Source organism: Phyllobates terribilis, unplaced genomic scaffold (genome assembly GCF_046119375.1).
Source record: "Phyllobates terribilis strain yellow unplaced genomic scaffold, ASM4611937v1 Scaffold_1__5_contigs__length_1240528914, whole genome shotgun sequence".
Lineage (NCBI taxonomy): Eukaryota > Metazoa > Chordata > Amphibia > Anura > Dendrobatidae > Phyllobates > Phyllobates terribilis.
Window position 1 is genome coordinate 263,030,477 of NW_027362761.1, and position 23,694 is coordinate 263,054,170.

The following is a 23,694-nucleotide window of genomic DNA, read 5'->3' on the forward strand; positions in this document are numbered from 1 at the left end:
CACCTCGCCACAAATCTTACTACAGTGCCTGACTGGAGTAAGATTTCTGAAGCAGGGAACGTCACATCTCGTCATGAATTAGACAAACTGTGATATCAGGCTCCCGTGGCTCCACCAATCTTGGCAGAGTTGTGAGAAACTGGCATGAAAAGCCAAAACATTTTTTGCGCAACTTGGTATTGCGGCTAAAATTTTGTGATTTTGAAAGAATTTATGCCAGAATTCTGTCAAAATTGCTTTGATGAATCGCGGCCATAGTCTTCCTACTTTCATCCGCGTCCCATGGATCCCCAGACTGATGGCTGACCCTAATTTAAAAAACGAATGAAAATAGGAAATGCACTGAGGCTCATGGATCGAAGATATGAACCCATTTTAAAAACTGATCTGTGTATGGCTCAAAGAAACCCTATGGGTCAGTGAGCTGTCCGAAAAGTAAAAAAAAACAAAAACACTTCACTGGGACATGTCACACGGATGTGGAAATGTAGCTCATTCACGTGGCAATAATACTGTATACTTAATGCCAAATACATGATCAGGTCCTGTCACCTAAGATCATGAAAGTATGGTCACTAAATGCTGGTTTTGTTTTTTTTAGACAGCCACTGACTTGAAAATATGGCTCTTTTACCTTAGTGGCCATGTGCAGAGACTAAAGCCCCCGTCTCACATAGCGATATCGCTAGCGATATCACTGCTGAGTCACGGTTTTGGTGACTCACCAGCGACCTCACCAGCGATGTCGCTGTGTGTGACACTTTGCAACGATCAGGCCCCTGCTGTGAGGTCGCTGATCGTTGCAAAGTGTCCTGGACCATTTTTTGGTCGTTGGCCTCCCGCTGGCCAGCACACATCGCTGTGTGTGACCAGCGGGACCAACGATCTGGCTGGTAACTATGGTAAACATCGGGTTACTAGGGGCACGCGCGCACTTAGTAACCCGCTGTTTACCATGGATACCACTCTGCTACGGTGCGCGGAGGCTCCCGCGCACCGTAGCAGAGTGGTATCCATGGTAAACAGCGGGTTACTAGGGGCACACGCGCACTTAGTAACCCGATGTTTACCATAGTTACCAGCCTGCTCCTGCTTGCAGCAGGCTGGTAACGGGAGCAGGACATCGTGGAACGATTCTTTCCACGATATCGCTGCTCCCCTGATCGCTGGTGAGCCTGCCTGTTTGACAGCTCACCAACGATGTATTAGCGATGCAGCAACGATCCCTGACAGGTCGTATCGTTGTCGGGATCGCTGCTGCATCGCTTAGTGTGACGGGGCCTTAAGACTATTCACACAGTGTTTGCAGTGTATGCTGATGGTATACTTTGGGAGGATTTCCTTATATACACCAATGTATGCCTATATAGTGACATAAGACTATTTGCTTCAATGTTAAATAAAGTACAACAAGCTATAGCCATCTTTTCTGGAACTCACAGCATAGACTTTTCCTTACAGTCACATGCACACAAGCCGGGCAGAGGCCAAAAAAAGCTCTTTTGGCCTACATGAAAAGAATGAACACATCCCGCCTATAGATACGTTTGACATACACGTCCTGGGAGCAGTGTGAGTACACTCTAAAGGTGCTCATTAGTGTTGAGCGAGTATGTTCTATTAACCCTTTTGCAGAGTATGCTCGGGCCGAGCTCCGAGTATTTATAGCTGCTCGGTGATATGGTTGAATCGCTCCCATGTGCATGATTTGCGACTGTTTGACAGTTTTATTACATGGGAGGAATGTCTATTTCTTACACATTCCTTACATGTAATATAGCTGTCAAACAGTTGCAAATCATGCACACGGGAGCGATTTAACCTTATCACCGAGCAGCTATAAATACTCGGAGCTCGGCCCAAGCATACTCGGACAGAACATACTCGCTCAACCCTAGTGCTCATACATTAGTGTTTTCACATGGCTGCTTTCTGAAAGACTTGTTTACGGTTGGTCTGTGATGGTTGTAGTTTTGGGACAACAATGCCATAAGTAAAAAAAAAAAAAAAAACAACAATTTGGAGAAAACAACCAATTGATCTCTGCCTTGATCTGAGTCTTAGACGGGTTTCACACGTCCGTATATCTCCGGTACTGTAAAAACCGGTACTGGAGATATCCGTGTCCTGTGTGTCCGAGTGTGTCACACATGTGGCAACCGTGTGCCGCCTCAGGATCATACGGACCAGCGCCTGGGAATCAGTGAACAGTTAGCGCTGTTCCCAAGAGCCAGGTGCTGAACTCTGCCGTCATCATGGCTCCCTGCCGATGCTGCGATCAGCACCAGCAGGGACAATGATGAGGGTAGTAGTGTCTGCTCCCGCAGTGTCCACCTGCGTAAAAAAAAGAATAAAATAAAAAAAATCCTTATACTCATCTGTCTTAAGTGTCCCCCGCTGTAATCCATGGGACTGATCAGCAGAGGAGTCGGGGAGAATGAAGCGCTGCAGCGAGCAGCCCTGGACCTCTGCTGAGCTCAGGAGCGGTGTCTTGTCACTCACTGAGCACAGCTCCGGGGCCGCTCACTGCAGCGCTTCATTCTCCCCAGCTCCTCTGCAGATCGGTCCCATGGATTACAGCGCAGGACACTTAGGACAGGTGAGTATAAGGATATTTTTATTTTATTCTTATTTTTACACAGGTGGACACTGCGGGGCGAAGACACTACTACCCTCATCATTGTCCCTGCTGGTGCTGATCGGAGCGCCGGCAGGGAACCATGATGAGGGCAGCGTTCAGCACCTGGCGCTTGGGAACAGCGTTAACTACACTGATTCCCAAGCACCGGTACGTGTCATACAGATGGCATCCGTGTGCGGCACGTGTCGTCCAAAAACGGACACGTCTCCGCGTGGAGCACACGGACAAACACACTGACATGTGCACAGACCCATTCAAATGCGCGTGTCCGGTACGTGTGGAAACTGTCACCACACATACCGGAAATAATGACGTGTGAAAGAGCCCTGAGACTTGGCTTTCATTAATCGATTGTGAACGACTTTAACTTCAGCACCAGACAACAAAAATAAAATTAACATGGCAGATCAACTCTTCAGATACCTTTTGTGGGTCTGTATTTATCACACGTCTGTTTGTCACAAAAAGACAACGTTCGTGAAAATTATCTAAAATGACCATTTTTGACTTACAAAATATATGGCCAATCTGAGACAAATTAAATTAAATGCTGAAATAGTTCTAACTCACCCTTTTAGGAAGCAGCTCCTCCTCTGCCAAGAATCCACGTTTGTGTACAGATGCATCATAATCACCATACTAAAACAGAATAATGGAAAAATAATGAGCTAAAACAAAAACAAATAAAGTCATTACCCAAATTTCCTAAACTGTTCTAATTTAAAGGGTTATCCCGATCACACAAAGTCATGGCATACCACTATAACAAGATACCCACTTGTGACCAGTGGTGGTCCGAACGCAGAACCTCCACAAACTTAATGAATAAGCCAGAGGTGGGGCTTTTAAACTATTTTCCTTGCAAAGAGACATCCAGTTGCAGTCATGTGAAGTGAATGGGGCTTTAAATGAAAAGATCAAGTACCACCTCAAGCTATATATGGCCGTTCTTCCCTTGAAATAAATATGTAATCCAATCTAAACTTTACTGAAGAACTATGGTGCTCGTGTCTGAGGTGGCGGCCTCATAAATAATGATTGCGAAAATGACAAGCACTCGCATATATTTCTGAATGATGGTAATTTTTCTATTTGTGATTGTAAATCTTGTCTTATTATCCAAGGGGGTGTGATCCTTAACGGTTTCTTGTGAATGTCTTCTTGAAGATCATGCCCGCTTGGCTAATAAGACTAGAATAGTAATTACATACAGGGAAGAGCGGCTATATCTCAGTTACAGAGAGGCTCAGGAACAAAAAAAAAACAATGCTGGATTTGTGAAACAAGTTGCATTTTCAACAGACGTTCTCTTTGACACTCAATCTGATCTCTTACTTTACTTGAAAATGGTGCAAAGAGAACTAAATGAAAAAGGAAAAAGATCTAATTTATTGGAATAATAGAATATAGCAAAAAATAATTTTAACTACAACCTAAAAATTGGTGCAAAATACACTTTAAAGTCAACCTTACAGCTGATACATGCTGCCTGATCCAGATCAGTCACTGGCTGTATGATCTCAGCCAAGTAGGTTTGACTCTGAAACGCTGCAGCATTGTTGAAAAACCCGTACCAGAGATATCCGTGTCCACCTGTGTGGCATATATGTGCCGCATCAGGAGCACACGTACCAGCGTTTGGTAGTCAATGGTACAGTTATCGCTGTTCCCAAGCGCTGGGTGCTGAACGCTGCCCTCATCATAGTCCCCTGCTGGTGCTGCGATCAGAACCAGCAGGGGTTAATGATGTGCGTTGTAGTCTGTTCCTGGTGTCTCCGGCTGTGTAAATAAGTATAAAATAAAAAATTAATTTACTCATCAGTCCGAAGCGTCCCCCACTATAATCCATGCCACCGCTCAGCAGAGGAGCTGGGGAGGGTGACTCCTGCAGCGAGCGGCCCCGGACCTCTGCTAACCACAGTGAGTGACAGGACACCACTCGCTGCAGGAGTCATTCTCCCCAGCTCCTCTGCTGAGCGGTGGCATGGATTACAGTGGGGGACACGTAGGACAGGTGAGTATATGCATTTTTTTATTTTATTCTTATTTTTACAAGTGGAGACACCGGGAGCAGATTACAACTCTCATCATTAACCCCTGTTGGTGATGATAGCAGCGCCGGCAGGGGACTATGACGAGGGCAGCGTTCAGCACCCAGTGCTTGGGAACAGTGCTAACTGTACTGCTGATTCCCAAGCGCCGATACGTGTCACACAGATGGCATCCGTGTGCGATACATGTTTACATGGACCCATTGACTTGAATTGGTCTGTGTGATCTGTGCTGCCTGACATAAAGCAGACATGTCTACGTGTGGATCACATGGACACACGGACCTTGGAAACACACTGACGTGTGTCTGTGTCCCTGGTACGTGTGGAAACTGTCACCACTCGTATCGGAAATACTGACGTGTGAAAGAGCCCTAACAAACATGGAAGGTGGGGTGAACGAGAATCAAATATATATAAAGACAATCATAATATTGGTACGGGTGCTACACCCTGCATTGAATGGGCAACAGACTATACAGAAGAAAATGAATCAATGCATGTGTAGGATGTGCACATCTGATAAGTAATTAAATACACATTTTTATTGATGCAAAAAACACAGACACAACTATATATAAAATCACTTAAAAAAAACACACAATAAAAGTACTGGAGCACGGCCTTGTACTTTATTGCATGCTTTTCCTGCTTTTTAAATCATTTTATATATAGTTGTGTTTGTTATTTTGCATCAATAAAAATGTGTATTTAGTTGCTTATCACGTGTGCACATCCTACTTGCATTGATTCATTTTCTTTCATATAGTTGGCATTTCAGAGTAAAACATACTCTAAAGGCTGCCGGGAACCAACTAGTCGGACAGGCAGGTCCCCAGAGACTTCTCCTAGCCCGCTGCCCTGGAGTGACAGGTCTCCATCTATACGCGCAAGTAAGGAGAGACCTGTCAACCCAGGGCAGCGGTGGCAGGAAAACCGCCGGGGACTCACCTGTCCGACTAGTCTCCAGCGTGGCTCAGCCTGCCTATCCCAACTAGTCTACAGGGTTGCTCGGTACCTGGTAACTTTTAGGCCTTATCCACACATCGGTATGTTTGATCAGTATTTCATCAATATTTGTATGCCATAACCAGGAGTGTCTCAAAAACACAGAACAGGTGTCAATATTTCAATTATAGTTTTTCTTTGCAAGTTCCACTCCTGGTTTTGGCATGCAAGATACTGATGAAATACTGATCAAAAATACTGACGTGTGAATGAGGCCCTAAAATATTTTTTCTTTTAGGGTCTCTGACTTCCTGGTGGTTATATGGTGTATGGACCCCATTTAAGAATAATTTTCATGGTCTGAGATTATACAGCCAGTGTCTGATACATGCTGCCCACGGATTAGGCAGCATGTATCAGCTGTCAGGTTCACTTTAAGGGCAGGAATCAGTGAAAGTATATTAGAGGATAGCTAAGAAAAAAAGTAATTTCTTAATTGGTATTGAAAAAAGTAGCTTCAATGTGGTGCTACACATTAAACAGCGGTTCTGCCGATGTAGACGGTATAAGCCAATGAGCCTGATGACTGGCTCCAGCGGTGATGTGCACTGCCAACAGGACGCCACCGCTGCAGCCAAACTATAAGAGATGAGAGCAGTAGCGGACACTGATCCCAGGGAGGGCGAGTACCACCTGCTACTGTTATTTTATAGGATTGCTAACGTTTCAAACATTTGACCTATACATGAAGGAGGATTTGAACAGTTGAGGTACAGATCAATGAAACAAAGATGCAAAAGAACTAATTAGCATGTCTAGGAAAGCAAGAAGCAGGGCTCCTCATAGAAGATCTCCTAGAGAGGAGCAGAATTGAAGGGAAGCAGCACCCAGCTTAATGAAACCCTTCGTTTCAACACCAGTTCAGTTTCAGCATCTGGTCCTTTACTGATCAAAACCTGCAACATGTCATTTTGACATATGTTAAAGTTTTAAGAAATGTGCACAATAAAGCAACAAAATGCGCAGGAGCAATAATGTATCCTACAGCGAAGAGAAAAACTCACCTTTGCTTGAACAGCATATGATGCTAGCAGCACAGAAGCTTCGGGTGGACAGTATATTTTCTCTTCCAGTATCTGCTTTTTCACCTATTTAAAAAAGAAAAGAGACTAGGTAAGTGAGAACTATGAACATATGAGGAGAGGTAAAACCAGAACAATAAATAAAGCAGTAAAATAAGCACCTGCAGGAAGAAGAGATGCTGCGTAATCTCTTGTACAAGTTCTTCCTCAACATTTTCTGGGTAAAACTTGGCTAAAAAATGAAAGGTGACAGGTTCTTCTTTTGGGACATCATGGTCCAATACCTTAAGGATAAAAAATGTAACTAAAATTAGCGTTCTTGTGATGCCGTTGCCTATCACTATTGCAGCACTGCTCTTTACAGATTACCTTTTTATCCATTTTCAACCATGCAATAGTGTCCTTAATAGTGTATTGTAGCCCAAAGAACCAGGTTTCCCGAAGCCCCAAAGTACGACATACCAGGTCAAAAAGGTCCTTTCCTTTCCATTTCACCTAAAAGATAACAAATACGTGTAAAAATATTGCTACCAATTTTCTGGGAAGAATCATATTTAAAGGGAATCTGTCAGTAGGATCACCCCTCCTAAGCAGTCTATATGGGCACGCAGGTCATAGAAAGTTGAATACCATGATATCTTGGTAGCTGCGATCCAATGTCTCATTCGCGAGAAATGCACATTTTTCTTAATATATAAATGAGCTGTTAAGATCTAATGGACCCACCCAGATCTTCCTGAAAATGTTCCATCAGAGCTTATTTTAAATGAAAGAGGAAGTTAACAGTACAGAGACATGTAGATCAGGAGAGCAGACAGTCTGTTATTACATGTCTCACACTGGTAACTCCCCCTTTCATTTAAAATAAGCTCTGGAGGCAGATTCTCAAGCAGATCTGTGTCCGGCCAATAGAGCATAACAGCTAATTTCCAAATTAAGAAAAATATTAAATTACCCTGGAATAAAAATATTGGATCGCAGATATAAAAGTATCATTTTATCCAATTTTTTATGACCTACATGCTATTCTAGACGGCTTAAGAAGGTTGATCCTAGCAACAGATTCCCTTTAATATTTGGTAACTGACCATTACTTATAATAATTAATAATAAAGACATTAATTATAAAGTCAGCAGTGTGAAACTTGTTTGCTACTTACAGTCAGCATTAGAATTGCAACTTAACTATTTTTCCAATAAAGGAGTGATTTATTGAAGATTTTGATGCTGCAATTTCAAGCCTTTGGAGATATCTGGAGTGCTGAAGTAAGACAAGGCTGCTCACACTGCTGTTTACCATGACTTTCTGATCTAATGCTTGATATACCAGAAGAAGTTGTTCATAATGCTGTCCTTCCCGTGTTTCAAATAATACTGGAGATACTAGGGTTGATGAGGTAAAAAGAGGCTGCTTACACAGCTGTTTATCATGTCTATCTAATAAAATGCGTGATATAACAGCTTGCTTTGGAAAGAAGAAGCTATTCACACTGCTGTCCCCACTGTCTTTCTGATCTAACACTGGAGATACCAGAGGTGCTGGGGTAATGAGAGACTGCTCACACTGCTGTCCAACCTATCATTTTGATCTAAAAACTGAAGTACCAGGTGTACTGAAGTACTGTAAGAGGCTGCACATACTGCTGTACCCCATCTTTCTTATTAATATTGGAAATATCAGTTGAGCTGAGGTAATATGCGACTGATCAAGCTGTTGTCCAACATGTCTTTCTAATCTAAACCTGGAGAAACCAGAAGTGCTCAGGTAAGAGGCTGCTCACACTGCTGTTTATCCTGTCTTTTTGATATAATACTGGAGATGCCACTGGTGTTTAGGTAAGAGGCGGCTGCTCACACTGCTGTCCACCTTATATTTATGATCTCATATTTGAGATACCAGGAGAGCAGGAGTAATTGAAGACTACTCACACTGCTGTCCACTTTGTCTTTCTGATCTAATACCAGAGATGCTGAGATAAGAATGGGGTTCTCACACTGCTGTCCAACCCATCTTTCTGATTTAATATTAGAGATAGCAGGGGTACTGTGGTTAGAAGAGACTGCAAAAACTGCCATCCACCCTATCTTGCAGAGCAGCTGCTGTGACCTGCAGATAGCTTGTGGTATATGTTATCTCCAGGACACAGCATTTAAGCTTTCTACTGCATATGCTCACAGGAAACTCTATGAACATTATAGGACAGGTTTCTGTCAGCGTAACAAGATTTTTATGTACTATATTGATTAACGTATTAGGCAAAACAAATTTATTTGCCAATTAAAGGTGTTTTGGAAATTATTTATAATGGCAAATCTCTACCTATTTTTCTATTCCTGGAAAACCCCTTTAATGATTTTGGCACATCTTACTCCAGAGGGCTATTTTTTTTTTTTTAAACGGGTGCAGGAAATGCCAGTCTGGTTAAATCAGCCCCTCAATCCTCATTTTTAAAAAATGGGCTTCATGGACAGATGTCAGATACCAAAAGAAGTACAGGGGCAGGGATTGCTTACATAATGTACATATGCTTGAAAAAAAAAACTATATAATTTAGTGATAATAACTGATCACTTAAGTTGGTTCTCTGCTGTCTCATCATTTGACAGTTGTGTGAGACTTCCTGCTTCTGAGATGGGAGATACCACTCTGTTGGGGTAGACTGGGACGTGCAGCAGATACAAGAGATTGCTGAGGCTGTGTTACTTCACGCTGAATTTTATGATATGGAGGCAAAGTAAAATGGATTCCTGTGAAGTATGGAGCAATGGAGGAAGAAGGAAGAAGCTAGAAACATCAACCAAGATATATACTGTCACAGCCTTCTTACTGTGTTGCTATGTCTGTGTATGTAGAGAAAGACTAAGACTGACCCCTTTACAGGCAGCCGATTACTTTTTTTGCACAATAATCCTTTACAAGCAGCTTTGCCCTCTCACTATCGCAGATTAACTTTTTCAATGCAGCTCTGACATTATGTAGATCAACTTTTCACATCCTATTATGTGGCTCAAAAATAACATTATTCTGTATGAAATAAAGTTCACGCTTGGTAGTGGAGGGTGGGGAATTTTTAACCTCATTTGTATATTACTGTCTATTGAGATGCATTAATGAAAAAGAAAATCGCCATGTTTGTGATTTTCTTATGTTGAATTCATGAACAAAAAATAGTTAAAAGGGAACCTGTCCCCAAATGCAATTAACCTGCAAATATGGAGTTAGGCGTGCCCACGATGCAGAAATGCTCTGGATTTTCTCCTGAGCGTTTCTGCATCTCCCCTGGCAGAAAAAACGCTTTCGGATTGTACATGTGTTTTTCCTGCCAGGGGCAAGCGGATGTGAAGCGTTCTTCACATGCATTTCTGCATGCGGGTTGACAAGTGCTTTCCAAGCGATTTTAGCATCACTTGGAAAGTGCTTGACAACTCGGTCACACTATATAAATCCATGCAACCAGCATGGATTTATATAGTGTGACCCGAGAGAATGTCAAAAAATAAACCTATACGATGGCCTCCGAGACTTGCTGCGCTCCTGTGCTGGCTGCCGGCAGATCGCGGTACGCTGTACTGAAGGACCTGCCGTCACATGACTGTAACGTCACCGCAGGTCCTTCAGTCCTGCACGATCTGTAGGCAAGCACAGGGAAGGAGTCCGGGGGCTGTCGGAAGGTGAATATAATCTTTATTTTTTATTTTATTCTTTTTTTTACAGTTTTTAGGGTACCTGGGTGTGGAGGAAAGTCTCCTGTCCTGCACACCCGGGTACCATCCGCACATTAGCATGCGCCAATTACGCAAGTACAGATGCAGTCTTGCGGAATTGGTGCGTTCTAATGCAAGTCAATGGCGGCGAAAAAGCAGCACTTCCGCAAAATAATTGGTAGTGCTGCGTTTTTTTCCGCAATAATCCGCACATGCGGATTATCATTGGGGACCATAGCAGGCCTTCTACCATGCGGTTTTAAAGCGTTTCTGCAGCGTTTTTGCCGCTGCGGAAATGCTTAAAAAACGCATTGTGGGCACACAGCCTTAATCTGCAGATTAATAGCATTCTGAAGATGCCCGTCAGCGGCACTGAAAGCCTGGCCACAAGGAGGAAATTAACGTTATTCTTCCCAGGAGTCTACAACTTTCAATCATAGAGGCGCGGTTTCAGTGACCGCTCAGTACAAATTGAGTGGCTGTCAGTCAGTGCCGGGGCGTGGTTACAACCCTCGTGGTTACAACCCTCGCTCACTATGTACAGAGCGGTGACTGAAGCCACACCAGCTGTGCCTTTATGACTGAAAGCAGGAGGATGCTGGGAGGAATACAATTTGTGTCCTCCCAGTAGCAGGGATTTCAGTGTGGCAGCCACACATCTTTAGAACGCCATTAACCTGCACATCAACCACATACTTGCAGGTTAATAGCTTTTTTTTTTTTTTTTTACGTGACACGTTCCCTTTAAATTGATTCTCTGAGTGTATTCTATGGATGAGCGAGTCAACAGAAGGGCGAAATATGCAAAATCTTGCCAGATCGGAGAACAAAACTGCAGTTTCCAACTCAGAACAGCACAGAATCACAACTCTCCCCATACACACAGTTGTTATCAAGACGATAATCCCAACAGATTTTGTGCTTTTTCTGTTCGTCATCTGATGTGCTAGTGGAACATATTTGAGGGAAGACAGTATATGAAATTGTCACTTTTTTATGGTTTTGCTATAAATTATAAGTCCTCTTTTAACCCTATTGCAAACAAACAAATCTTCTCCATACACATGAATATAAATCATTAGTACATTCTGCACACAAATCAACCATCATTTTGGGTTTAGTGCTTCTATAAATTCAAGAGTTGAAACCTCATATTATTTATTTTAATCACTTATATAGCACCATTATTTCCACAGCGCTTTACAGATATTATCATCACTGTCCCCAATGGGGCTCACAATCTAGATTCCCTATCAGTAGGTCTTTGGAGTGTGGGAGGAAACCGGAGAACCTGGCGTGAAGCTACGCAATCACAGTGTTAGGCGTCGGGCGTTTGCTGGATCTGAAATTGGGTCAGAATCATCAGTGGATTCTGTGGTCTCCCATTCTGGTCCAGGCAGGGCAGATGCTGCTCAGCATCACCGTCACTCCCAACGCCTAGCTAGTGCACGAGATGTACAAGTTGTCTCTCAGGTCTTTGTTCCTAGTAGTGTTAAGCATAGGTTGCGGAGGGGAACAGGGCTGCTACAGCCTAAGTCCAGGATGCACTGCACTGAGCATACCCGTGACATGGTGGACTGTGATTGGTGGTTTGGTGTCAGCTGATCCGGTGACCTGGCACCGCCTGATTGGTAGCGGGTGACGTCATCAGTAGTGCGTCCAATAATGCGACTGTGGGCAGGGCTTAGTCTTTAAATAGCCCACCCCCAAGCATGGCGGTGTGCTCTGATCATTCCGTCTAGGTTGTGTACATGTGTGGACGCTTGTCTGTCTGGGCTCCACCTGCTCTCTCCGTGACCTGCCGATGCCAGAGTTCGCTCGGCTGATTAGCACAGGTCGCTCAGGCAGGTAGTTCCCGTTTGGCAGTCTGGCTCCGGCAAGGGGGGTCGCTATACACCCCGAGCAGACTGCGGGTTCAGTATCTCTGGCACCGCCTGTTAGCCACTTGGAGAGTTACTCCACAGTCCGGTCGCACACCGGCTGGGAGCACGTATACGCCGGCGTGAATCACACACACTTCCTAACCCCTGCTGCGTAGCCTCTTTGCAGTCAACAGAGCTACAGCTACATTATTTGTCGCACATCTCCCGTGTAGTTAACAGAGATAGTGTGAATCCTTTTCCCGTCCAGGTGTATAGTAACACTGGAGGGATTTACACTTTAAGTTGGTTGTTTTACACTCTTACCCGGTGGGTGTTCGGCCGCACTCTTCTAGGCTGCATCGTAGACCCCGGGTTCGGTTGCATTTCATTTTAATAAAGATTGTTGCAACCGTCCCCTTAACACACGGGGAGAACATACCAAACTCTTTGCAGATGTTGTCCTAGGTGGGATTTTAATACCAGGACACCGGCGCTGCAAAGCAACAGTGCTAACCACTGAGCCACCGTGCTGCCCTATTATAATAGTTTAGAATTAGAAGCCCGACAGGTCCTTTATATTCATATGAATTTCCCTATCAAGAATGAGTTATTAAATAAAAACAACTTTTAGCGCAGCACTATATAATGCTGTTTATGAGCCGATTAGCTCTTACCTCACAGTTGAACTCCATTTCCGCATCCATTGTAATGATTCTCACTGTGAACGTTTTAGGCTGCTTACGCTTCAGAGAGCTGAAGCTCATTCTGGAGGCAATAGTCCCAGCCATGGTAAATTTACTTTCTAAGCTCTTATCTAAATAAAACAACCCAATAAGAAGTCGTTGCAGTTATCTCATAAAACAACAAGTCTCTTCATCCATGCTTCCTATTGTTGCAGCAATGCTTAAAGAGTCTGGCTTCCTCCTGGTCAGTCTGCTCTATGTAACATGGCATTTGAGCATAAGATCTTGGTACAGATATTCTGAAAATGAACACAAAAAAAATAGAGTAAGAAATGTAAATACAGTAAGTTGGATAAGTGTGCATACAATTCTCTGACATTGTAACACTTGTTTCATAAAATGTATATAAAACACACAACAGCAATCTTCTCTGATCATTGTGTTTTTTGTTGCATTTTAATTAGTTTTCACCCTTTTTTGTGCAGATTTGAGGCAGTGATTTTAGTGAAGAAATGTTGGGTTTCTGCACTTAAAACAACTGCATTTTTACATGTGTTTTGTCAGGCTCTATATAGAAGATACAGGTGAAAAAAAAAAAAAAACACGCAGTTGCCATGAGTTTTCATGAAAAAACATCCACTTTGCCTGAACTGCACGAAAAAAAAAAAAAAAATGCAGCGTTTATAGTTTAAAAGTATCAGTTTGACAAAATAAAGCTGCAAACTAATTGTGTGCCTTGAGATCATAGTGGTTTGTCAAGCCAGAAACCTATCACTGTGAAAGGGACTATACACACAAATATGAAGAGGCCAGTCACTTATGGGGTGCAGGGTGTGCATAAGCCACTGTCTTTTTGGACTAGATAATAGAGAAGCTTAGTTCCCAGCAATGTAGAGTACCACATACCTGGCTGAAATGACCGAGCTAGTGTATGATTCTTGCTGCCTGCGGTTCAGAGAACATGAATCAGCTGTCAAGTTTCCTTTAAGGGAATCTGACAACTGATACATGCTGGGCAGCATGTACAACCCCTGGCAAAAATTATGGAATCACCGGGCTCGGAGGATGTTCATTCAGTTGTTTAATGTTGTTGAAAAAAAAGCAGATCACAGACATGGCACAAAACTAAAGTCATTTCAAATAGCAACTTTAGGGCTTCAAGAAACACTAAAAGAGATTGGATTTACATACAGAAAAGCTAAACATAAGCCATCATTAACACCTAAACAGAAAAAAACAAGGTTACAATGGGCTAAGGAAAAGCAATCTTGGACTGTGGATGACTGGATGAAAGTCATATTCAGTGATGAATCGCGAATCTGCATTGGGCAAGGTGATGATGCTGGAACTTTTGTTTGGTGCCGTTCCAATGAGATTTATAAAGATGACTGCACGAAGAGGACATGCAAATTTCCACAGTCATTGATGATATGGGGCTGCATGTCAGGTAAAGGCACTGGGGAGATAGCGGTCATTACATCTTCAATAAATGCCCAAGTTTACATTGATATTTTGGACATTTTTCTTATCCCATCAATTGAAAGGATGTTTGGGGATGATGACATCATTTTTCAAGATGATAATGCATCCTGCCATAGAGCAAAAACTGTGAAAACATTCCTTGAAAGAAGACACATAAGGTCAATGTCATGGCCTGCAAATAGTCCGGATCTCAATCCAATTGAAAATCTTTGGTGGAAGTTGAAGAAAATGGTCCATGACAAGGCTCCAACCTGCAAAGCTGATCTGGCAACAGCAATCAGAGAAAGTTGGAGCCAGATTGATGAAGAGTACTGTTTGTCACTCATTAAGTCCATGCCTCAGAGACTGCAAGCTGTTATTAAAGCCAGAGGTGGTGTAACAAAATACTAGTGATGTATTGGAGTGTTCTTTTGTGTTTGTTTTTTATGATTCCATATTTTTATCCTCAGAATTGAGCGATTCCATAATTTTTTCCCTCTGCTTGGTCTGAAAAAAGTTACCCTTACTGAGTACCACATTTTTTTTTTATTTCTTTTAGTGTTTCTTAAAGCCCTAAAGTTGCCATTTGAAATTACTTTAGTTTTGTGCCATGTCTGGGATCTGCTTTTTTTCAACAACATTAAACAACTGAATGAACATCCTCCGAGCCCAGTGATTCCATAATTTTTGCCAGGGGTTGTGCAAGACACTGGTAGCTGTTTCTGGAGCATATACTGGAGCATGTCAGAGAACATACTTTAAAATCCGCCAGGGACTGAGTAGTACTGGAGACTAGTCAGACAGGCGGGTCCCCGGTGATTTCTCCACGCCCGCTGCCCTACAGTGACAAGTCTCTCCCTGCATGGGTCACTGGCAACGGGCAGGGTAAAGCTGCTGGGGAACTCCCTGTCCGACTAGTCTTCTGTGTGGCTCAGTAACCGGCGGCTAGTAAACTAGATCTTTCTTTGAAAAGCCGCAGTGTTTCAGCAATAGGGCGTCTCTAGATGGGAGTATGAAAAATTGTTCAAGTTTCATCCAGAAAATTTGAACGATTTTTTTTGTAATTTTCATCCATGTGACATCCGTGTATCCGGTTTTTTATGTCTGTATGATGTCCGTGTGCAGTATGTTTTCATGCAACCACATTAAAACATATACATGATCACAAAGTTTCCTAGGAAACTTCTGCAAGCAATTCCTGATCGTGCACACATAACCCAAGTAGGCGAGCATCATCAGGTCTAGGATCAAAGTAATCTATTCATCATGGGAATGAATCAGGTCAGGTACAATGGGGTATATTTATCAAGGCAATTGTGTTTTCAATAACCCGAGTCAAGGTGTCAACAAGTTTAACATTTTTATATTTGGGTTGTCATTTTCTTTTTCAGCTATTAAAATGGCAAACGATAATACATTTTATTTAGTAGAGGGCCCAACATCAATGTTTAAGAGATTTTTATGGACAATAGGGCATCCACAATTTTCTCTCATCAGTCACAATGCAGACCACCGCCACCACCCCCTCCTCCTCACCCATCAGTTAGAACGCAGACCACCACTGCCACCCCCTCCCTCCAGTTAGAACGCAGACCACCACCGCCACCCCCTCCCTCCAGTTAGAACGCAGACCACCACCTCCCTCCCTCCAGTTAGAACGCAGACCACCACCCCCACCTCCCTCCCTCCAGTTAGAACGCAGACCACCACCCCCACCTCCCTCCCTCCAGTTAGAACGCAGACCACCACCGCCACCCCCTCCCTCCAGTTAGAACGCACACCACCACCCCCACCTCCCTCCAGTTAGAACGCACACCACCACCACCCCCTCCCTCCAGTTAGAACGCACACCACCACCACCCCCTCCCTCCAGTTAGAACGCACACCACCACCACCCCCTCCCTCCAGTTAAAACGCAGACCACCACCCCCTCCCTCCAGTTAAAACGCAGACCACCACCACCACCCCCTCCCTCCAGTTAGAACGCACACCACCACCACCCCCTCCCTCCAGTTAGAACGCACACCACCACCACCCCCTCCCTCCAGTTAGAACGCACACCACCACCACCCCCTCCCTCCAGTTAAAACGCAGACCACCACCCCCTCCCTCCAGTTAAAACGCAGACCACCACCACCACCCCCTCCCTCCAGTTAAAACGCAGACCACCACCACCACCCCCTCCCTCCAGTTAAAACGCAGACCACCACCACCCCCTCCCTCCAGTTAAAACGCAGACCACCATCACCCCCTCCCTCCAGTTAAAACGCAGACCACCATCACCACCTCCTTCCCTCCAGTTAAAACGCAGACCACCATCACCACCTCCTTCCCTCCAGTTAAAACGCAGACCACCATCACCACCTCCCTCCCTCCAGTTAGAACTCAGACCACCACCGCCACCCCCTCCCTCCAGTTAGAACGCAGACCACCACCTCCCTCCCTCCAGTTAGAACGCACACCACCACCCCCACCACCACCCCCTCCCTCCAGTTAAAACGCAGACCACCACCACCACTCCCTCCCTCCAGTTAAAACGCAGACCACCACCACCACCCCCTCCCTCCAGTTAAAACGCAGACCACCACCACCCCCTCCCTCCAGTTAAAACGCAGACCACCACCACCCCCTCCCTCCAGTTAAAACGCAGACCACCCCCACCACCACCCCCTCCCTCCAGTTAAAACGCAGACCACCACCACCACTCCCTCCCTCCAGTTAAAACGCAGACCACCACCACCACCCCCTCCCTCCAGTTAAAACGCAGACCACCACCACCCCCTCCCTCCAGTTAAAACGCAGACCACCACCACCCCCTCCCTCCAGTTAAAACGCAGACCACCACCACCACCACCCCCTCCCTCCAGTTAAAACGCAGACCACCACCACCACCCCCTCCCTCCAGTTAAAACGCAGACCACCACCACCACCCCCTCCCTCCAGTTAAAACGCAGACCACCACCACCACCCCCTCCCTCCAGTTAAAACGCAGACCACCACCACCACCCCCTCCCTCCAGTTAAAACGCAGACCACCACCACCACCCCCTCCCTCCAGTTAAAACGCAGACCACCACCACCACCCCCTCCCTCCAGTTAAAACGCAGACCACCACCACCACCCCCTCCCTCCAGTTAAAACGCAGACCACCACCACCACCCCCTCCCTCCAGTTAAAACGCAGACCACCACCACCACCCCCTCCCTCCAGTTAGAAGGCAGACCACCACCACCACCCCCTCCCTCCAGTTAGAAGGCAGACCACCACCACCACCCCCTCCCTCCAGTTAGAAGGCAGACCACCACCACCACCCCCTCCCTCCAGTTAGAAGGCAGACCACCACCACCACCCCCTCCCTCCAGTTAAAACGCAGACCACCACCACCACCCCCTCCCTCCAGTTAGAAGGCAGACCACCACCACCACCCCCTCCCTCCAGTTAGAAGGCAGACCACCACCGCCACCCCCTCCCTCCAGTTAGAAGGCAGACCACCACCGCCACCCCCTCCCTCCAGTTAGAAGGCAGACCACCACCGCCACCCTCCTTCCAGTTAGAACACACACCACCATCGCCACCTCCCTCCCACCAGTTAGAACGCACACCACCACCCCCACCTCCCTCCCTCCAGTTAGAACGCACACCACCACCCCCTCCCTCCAGTTAGAACGCAGACCACCACCACCCCCTCCCTCCAGTTAAAACGCAGACCACCACCACCACCCCCTCCCTCCAGTTAAAACGCAGACCACCACCACCACCACCCCCTCCAGTTAAAACGCAGACCACCATCACCACCCCCTCCCTCCAGTTAAAACGCAGACCACCATCACCACCCCCTCCCTCCAGTTAAAACGCAGACCACCACCACCACCCCCTCCCTCCAGTTAAAACGCAGACCACCACCACCACCCCCTCCCTCCAGTTAAAACGCAGACCACCACCACCACCCCCTCCCTCCAGTTAAAACGCAGACCACCACCACCCCCTCCCTCCAGTTAGAACACACACCACCATCGCCACCTCCCTCCCTCCAGTTAGAACGCACACCACCACCCCCACCTCCCTCCAGTTAGAACGCACACCACCACCCCCACCTCCCTCCCTCCAGTTAGAACGCACACCACCACCCCCTCCCTCCAGTTAGAACGCACACCACCACCCCCTCCCTCCAGTTAGAACGCACACCACCACCACCACCCCCTCCCTCCAGTTAGAACGCACACCACCACCCCCTCCCTCCAGTTAGAACGCACACCACCACCACCACCCCCTCCCTCCAGTTAGAACGCAGACCACCACCACCACCCCCTCCCTCCAGTTAAAACGCAGACCACCACCACCACCCCCTCCCTCCAGTTAAAACGCAGACCACCATCACCACCCCCTCCCTCCAGTTAAAACGCAGACCACCATCACCACCCCCTCCCTCCAGTTAAAACGCAGACCACCATCACCACCTCCCTCCCTCCAGTTAGAACTCAGACCACCACCGCCACCCCCTCCCTCCAGTTAGAACGCAGACCACCACCGCCACCCCCTCCCTCCAGTTAGAACGCAGACCACCACCGCCACCCCCTCCCTCCAGTTAGAACGCAGACCACCACCGCCACCTCCTCCCTCCAGTTAGAACGCAGACCACCATCACCACCTCCCTCCCTCCAGTTAAAACGCAGACCACCACAGACACCCCCTGCCTCCAGTTAGAACGCAGACCACCACCGCCACCCCCTCCATCCAATTAGAACGCAGACCACCACCGCCACCCTCTCCCTTCAGTTAGAACGCAGACCACCACCACCGCCACCCTCTCCCTTCAGTTAGAACGCAGACCACAGCCTTACTATCCTCATCAGCCACAGGCCAGATTAGCATAATACTCTAATAACCACACTATTGACAACAGCCACTATTCACCATGTGAAGCTCTACCACACGATCACCAACCTGGAACAATGCTGCTATCACCCCTCTAAGCCATGCACTGATTACAGCCCACCACAAAGCAAAACCCTGGGAGACATCCCCTCCTTTCTCTATAAAACTACCGGTCCAGTACAACACAGCAGCAGACAGAGCAGTCACACTCCACAATGAGCTGCCATCACAAACAACCACCGGGCACCGTGACCAATACCGGCGAGGAGCGCGACACAGTCACTTTCCGTACAATTCCGGCCACAGAACTTATCACTTACATTCGTTCCGTAACGGTGTTTACCGGAAGCTGCGAAAATCTCCAAACAGCCCAGAGCACGTCCCTCCGCCCGCAGCCCCGCCCATCAGCCATTACCAGCCAATTGCAGTTTAGTAAAATGCACCAATAACAGAAAAGATCTCAACATACTGTGCCTTTGTTTTGTGTAAAACGTGCTGTAATTGGTCGGAGGCGATGATGGGCGCGTCGGTAGTGCTGATAGAATTGCTGGTGCTGGTGTCCTGTACTATGGGATGGAATGAGCTGGAATGGGTGACACTGCAGGGGATGGCTGCATCTTATCATACACTCTCATGCCAATGTAACCAGTATTAACCTCTAGACCGCATTCATACTTATGTATGGAGATGTGTCTGGAGCGCCCCAGGGGCAGCGAGTCTGCTGGACTTCATATTAGTAATCTTATTACAGAATGCCATAGGGGTTCGCCAGGGCCCCATGGAATCACCATAAGTGGGGCAAGCTACAGGACCAGAGGAAGCAGCCCATGAGGGACCACCGTCTTGCCTGTATAAGCTGCACTGTCCTGAGCGTCACTGATCAAACATTGACTATAGGCAATCAATAATTCAGAAAATCTGCCCTAGGGTAGAGAATGGCAGGAAATCTAGAAACCACCATTACATAGTTTAGAATCCCTCACCACTATGGTGGTCCTCGAACCTATCAGAGATGATGACATCCCGTTCATCATCCAAATAACTGCGGCGTCCGTTCACAGGACTGTTTTATCTGTTCACATGATGGTGGTATCTAGTCACATTTCTGTGTTTGACATGTCACTGCTAAGGCCATTGATTGGCTGCAGCAATCCGGTAACAGGTAATCCGCTATACGTTACCTCTTCCAGTACCAAAGCTGCAATTTTGAATCAGTGGGTGATTCAAAGAAGAGAGAAACGATTACTACCCTTTTAGGCCTCCAGCACTGGTGAGATCTGTGTTCCGTATGCCATCCATATGTGACATCCATATGGCATACATGCAACATAACTCTACGCGTAGTCCTCTGAAGCCCATGTCCCCTGTAAATAACAGAAAATAATAAACAACAAAAACACCCACCTTACATTTATTCCATCAAAGCCCTTGTCACCTGTAAAAAAAACAAAAATTAAAAACAACCATATCCCTCACCTGTCCGACTTACTGTCCCACGCCGTAATCCATCTGTGCAATATTTGGTTTACAACCTGAGCAGTGGCATGAGGTGACCGTCCAGGCTGCAGACCATTAGACAATGAGCTGCTGCGAGAACAACTTCAGTGACTAGAAGTGACGTCATAGAGGTGCTCGCGGTGATCTCATTGAGTTGACCACAGTTCATCATCCTGGCTGACAGTGAAGCGAGCCTGGGAACGCAGCTTCAGTGACCGGCAGTAACCTCTGACGTCACCGCTAGTAACTGAACCTGCTCTCGTAGCAGCTCATTGTCTCATGGTTTGCAGCCTGGACGGTAGCATCATGACATCAGCGCAAACTGTACCGCTCATTCCCAGGCGCCAGGGTGTGTCACGCTGATGACACACAGATGTCATCTGTGTGTCATCAGTGTGCATGTGTGCAGCATGCATTTTGTGCGTGCTGCATAAAAAAACCTGACATGTGCACACACCCATTGAATACAATGGGTGTGCGTATGTCCATATTTGCAGTCCTTAAAAAACGGACCACATATGGACATACAAAACGGACGTGTGAAGGGGGCCTTAGGGTGTGTTCACATGAAACAAATATGTTGTGGATTTTCCAACTGTATTTTCTGTATATACAGAATTTATTAGATGGATGAAAGTTTACAAAATCTCATCCATACATTGTAGAAAACATCAAACATCTGCACCATATACTAAACTGTGCTGCAGATTTGAAATCTGCAGAATATTTATTTATTTTACTCACATATAGCGCCATTAATTCCACAGCGCTTCACAGACATTATCAGAACTGTCCCCACTGGGGCTCACAATCTAGATTCCCTATCAGGATGTCTTTGGAGTGTGGGAGGAAACCGGAGAACCCGGAGGAAACCCACGCAGGTGCGGGGAGAACATACAAACTCTTTGCAGATGTTGTCCTTGATGGGATATGAACCCAGGACCCCAGTGTTGCAAGGCTACAGTGCTAACCACTGAGCCACCATGCTGCCCAGTATCACCTTATTCTGCAGCTTTTTACTACCACTTTACCCTTATGTAGCATGCCTAGCACTCCAATGTAGTTGTCCCAACTTTCTGACAGTTTTCTTCCAGTACTAAAGCTCCTAACATAGCTACAGATGTAGTAACCCTTCACTTGTCAGGCGATCTAATACTTTATCAACATAGCCGTGAATTGCTGTCAAGGTATGGATTGCTACATGTGTACAGGTTCAGAACCAATAACAGTACAGGAATAAATCACTGGAATTACCGTCAGTGTAAAGTAACTCTGTTCGCAGTTACCTGGCAGCTCTAAATAGGGCTTCTACAGACAGGCTTTGTGCTAGCCACGCCATCTATCTGGTCCAAGGGTGACAATAACCTTCACCCTGTGACCTGTACAGGGATCTGGACTTATACAGGGGCCCTGGGTTGAGTCCACAGAGTGGCTGGTAGAGCAGCCTGGAAGGGATTGGTCAGATTGCTGGGTCAGAACCAGGAACAAAATTGTTAAACAAAAGAATAGACAGAAAACAGGTTAACGTCAGAAACAGGCATCAATACAAGTACAACAAAAGCTGAAACCAGGGGTTGTGATCCAGGTTAAGCAGAACTTAGAAATAACTATAGGAGACAGGAACTTGGCAGTTCTGTCATGTAAAGTAAAGCAATGGCTATAAGGGCGCTGTAATAAGTATTACATTGATACCTTTGGTGAAGAAATCCAATTTGTTGTTCTTCTGTAATAACTATTTGCAGTTTTCTGCTTATTAGATTTCCGGAGAACAGGGGCCGGACAGTACACTGGGTCTTCTCCCCCCTGTGATTTCCCAGCCCCTCCGCCTGCTTCTGATCTGTAAATGACAGGTCACTGCTGAGATCTCAAAGAGAAGGCGGATCATTCACAGAGCGAATGCAGGCGGAGGGGCTGAGGAATCACAGATAGGGGGGAGAAGACCCAGTGTAGTGTCCGGCCCCTGTGCACCCAAGTCTAATTAGCAGAGACCTTCACATGGTGATTACAGAAGAACAACAAAGCAGATTTCTTCACCAAAAGATATCCATTTAATCAGTATTACAGCCATGTCTTTACATTACAGAATCGTGCTGACAGGTTCTCTTTAAAATGTCAAGTCATTCATTCAAGCATCTTTAACTGTTTTTTTTCTTAAAGTTTTTATTTAGAAAACTAATATGGGTTAAGACAAATAAGGTGCACATACAAGTTCCCTATGAGGGGGGTCATAGTATTCATGTGCTTTTTTATGACAATATATACACTGCTCAAAAAAATAAAGGGAACACTTAAACAACTGAATATAACTCCAAGTATATCAAACTTCTGTGAAATCAAACTGTCCACTTAGGAAGTAACACTGATTGACAATCAATTTCACATGCTGTTGTGCAAATGGAATAGACAATAGATGGAAATTATTGGCAATTATCAAGACACGCTCAATAAAGGAGTGGTTCTGCAGGTGGGGACCACAGACCACATCTCAGTACCAATGCTTTCTGGCTGATGTTTTGGTCACTTTTGAATGTTGGTTGTGCTTTCACACTCGTGGTAGCATGAGACGGACTCTACAACCCACAGAAGTTGCTCAAGTAGTGCAGCTCATCCAGGATGGCACATCAATGTGAGCTGTGGCAAGAAGGTTTGCTGTGTCTGTCAGCGTAGTGTCCAGAGGCTGGAGGCGCTACCAGGAGACAGGCCAGTACACCAGGAGACGTGGAGGGGGCCGTAGGAGGGCAACAACCCAGCAGCAGGACCGCTACCTCCGCCTTTGTGCAAGGAGGAACAGGAGGAGCACTGCCAGAGCCCTGCAAAATGACCTCCCGCAGGCCACAAATGTGCATGTGTCTGCACAAACGGTTAGAAACCGACTCCATGAGGGTGGTAT

At 46.0% G+C, this 23,694-nt stretch overlaps 1 protein-coding gene across 4 annotated transcripts in view; it reads right to left on the reverse strand.

The window, feature by feature from the left end:
* The window catches only part of NF2 (NF2, moesin-ezrin-radixin like (MERLIN) tumor suppressor), a 109,723-nt gene extending 87,102 nt beyond the window's left edge, over nt 1-22,621 (reverse strand). For 2 of the 4 annotated variants that reach the window (XM_073671669.1, XM_073671692.1), the window contains exons 1-6: nt 19,628-19,757; nt 12,964-13,271; nt 7,092-7,217; nt 6,884-7,006; nt 6,705-6,788; nt 3,212-3,280 (exon numbers count right to left, since the gene is read on the reverse strand). In XM_073671669.1, the coding sequence (XP_073527770.1) occupies nt 3,212-3,280; nt 6,705-6,788; nt 6,884-7,006; nt 7,092-7,217; nt 12,964-13,077 (516 nt within the window). In that variant the 5' untranslated portion in view covers nt 13,078-13,271; nt 19,628-19,757. The other 2 variants (XM_073671686.1, XM_073671678.1) reach the window with 2 other exon arrangements.
* Between the last annotated feature and the right edge of the window lie 1,073 nt (nt 22,622-23,694).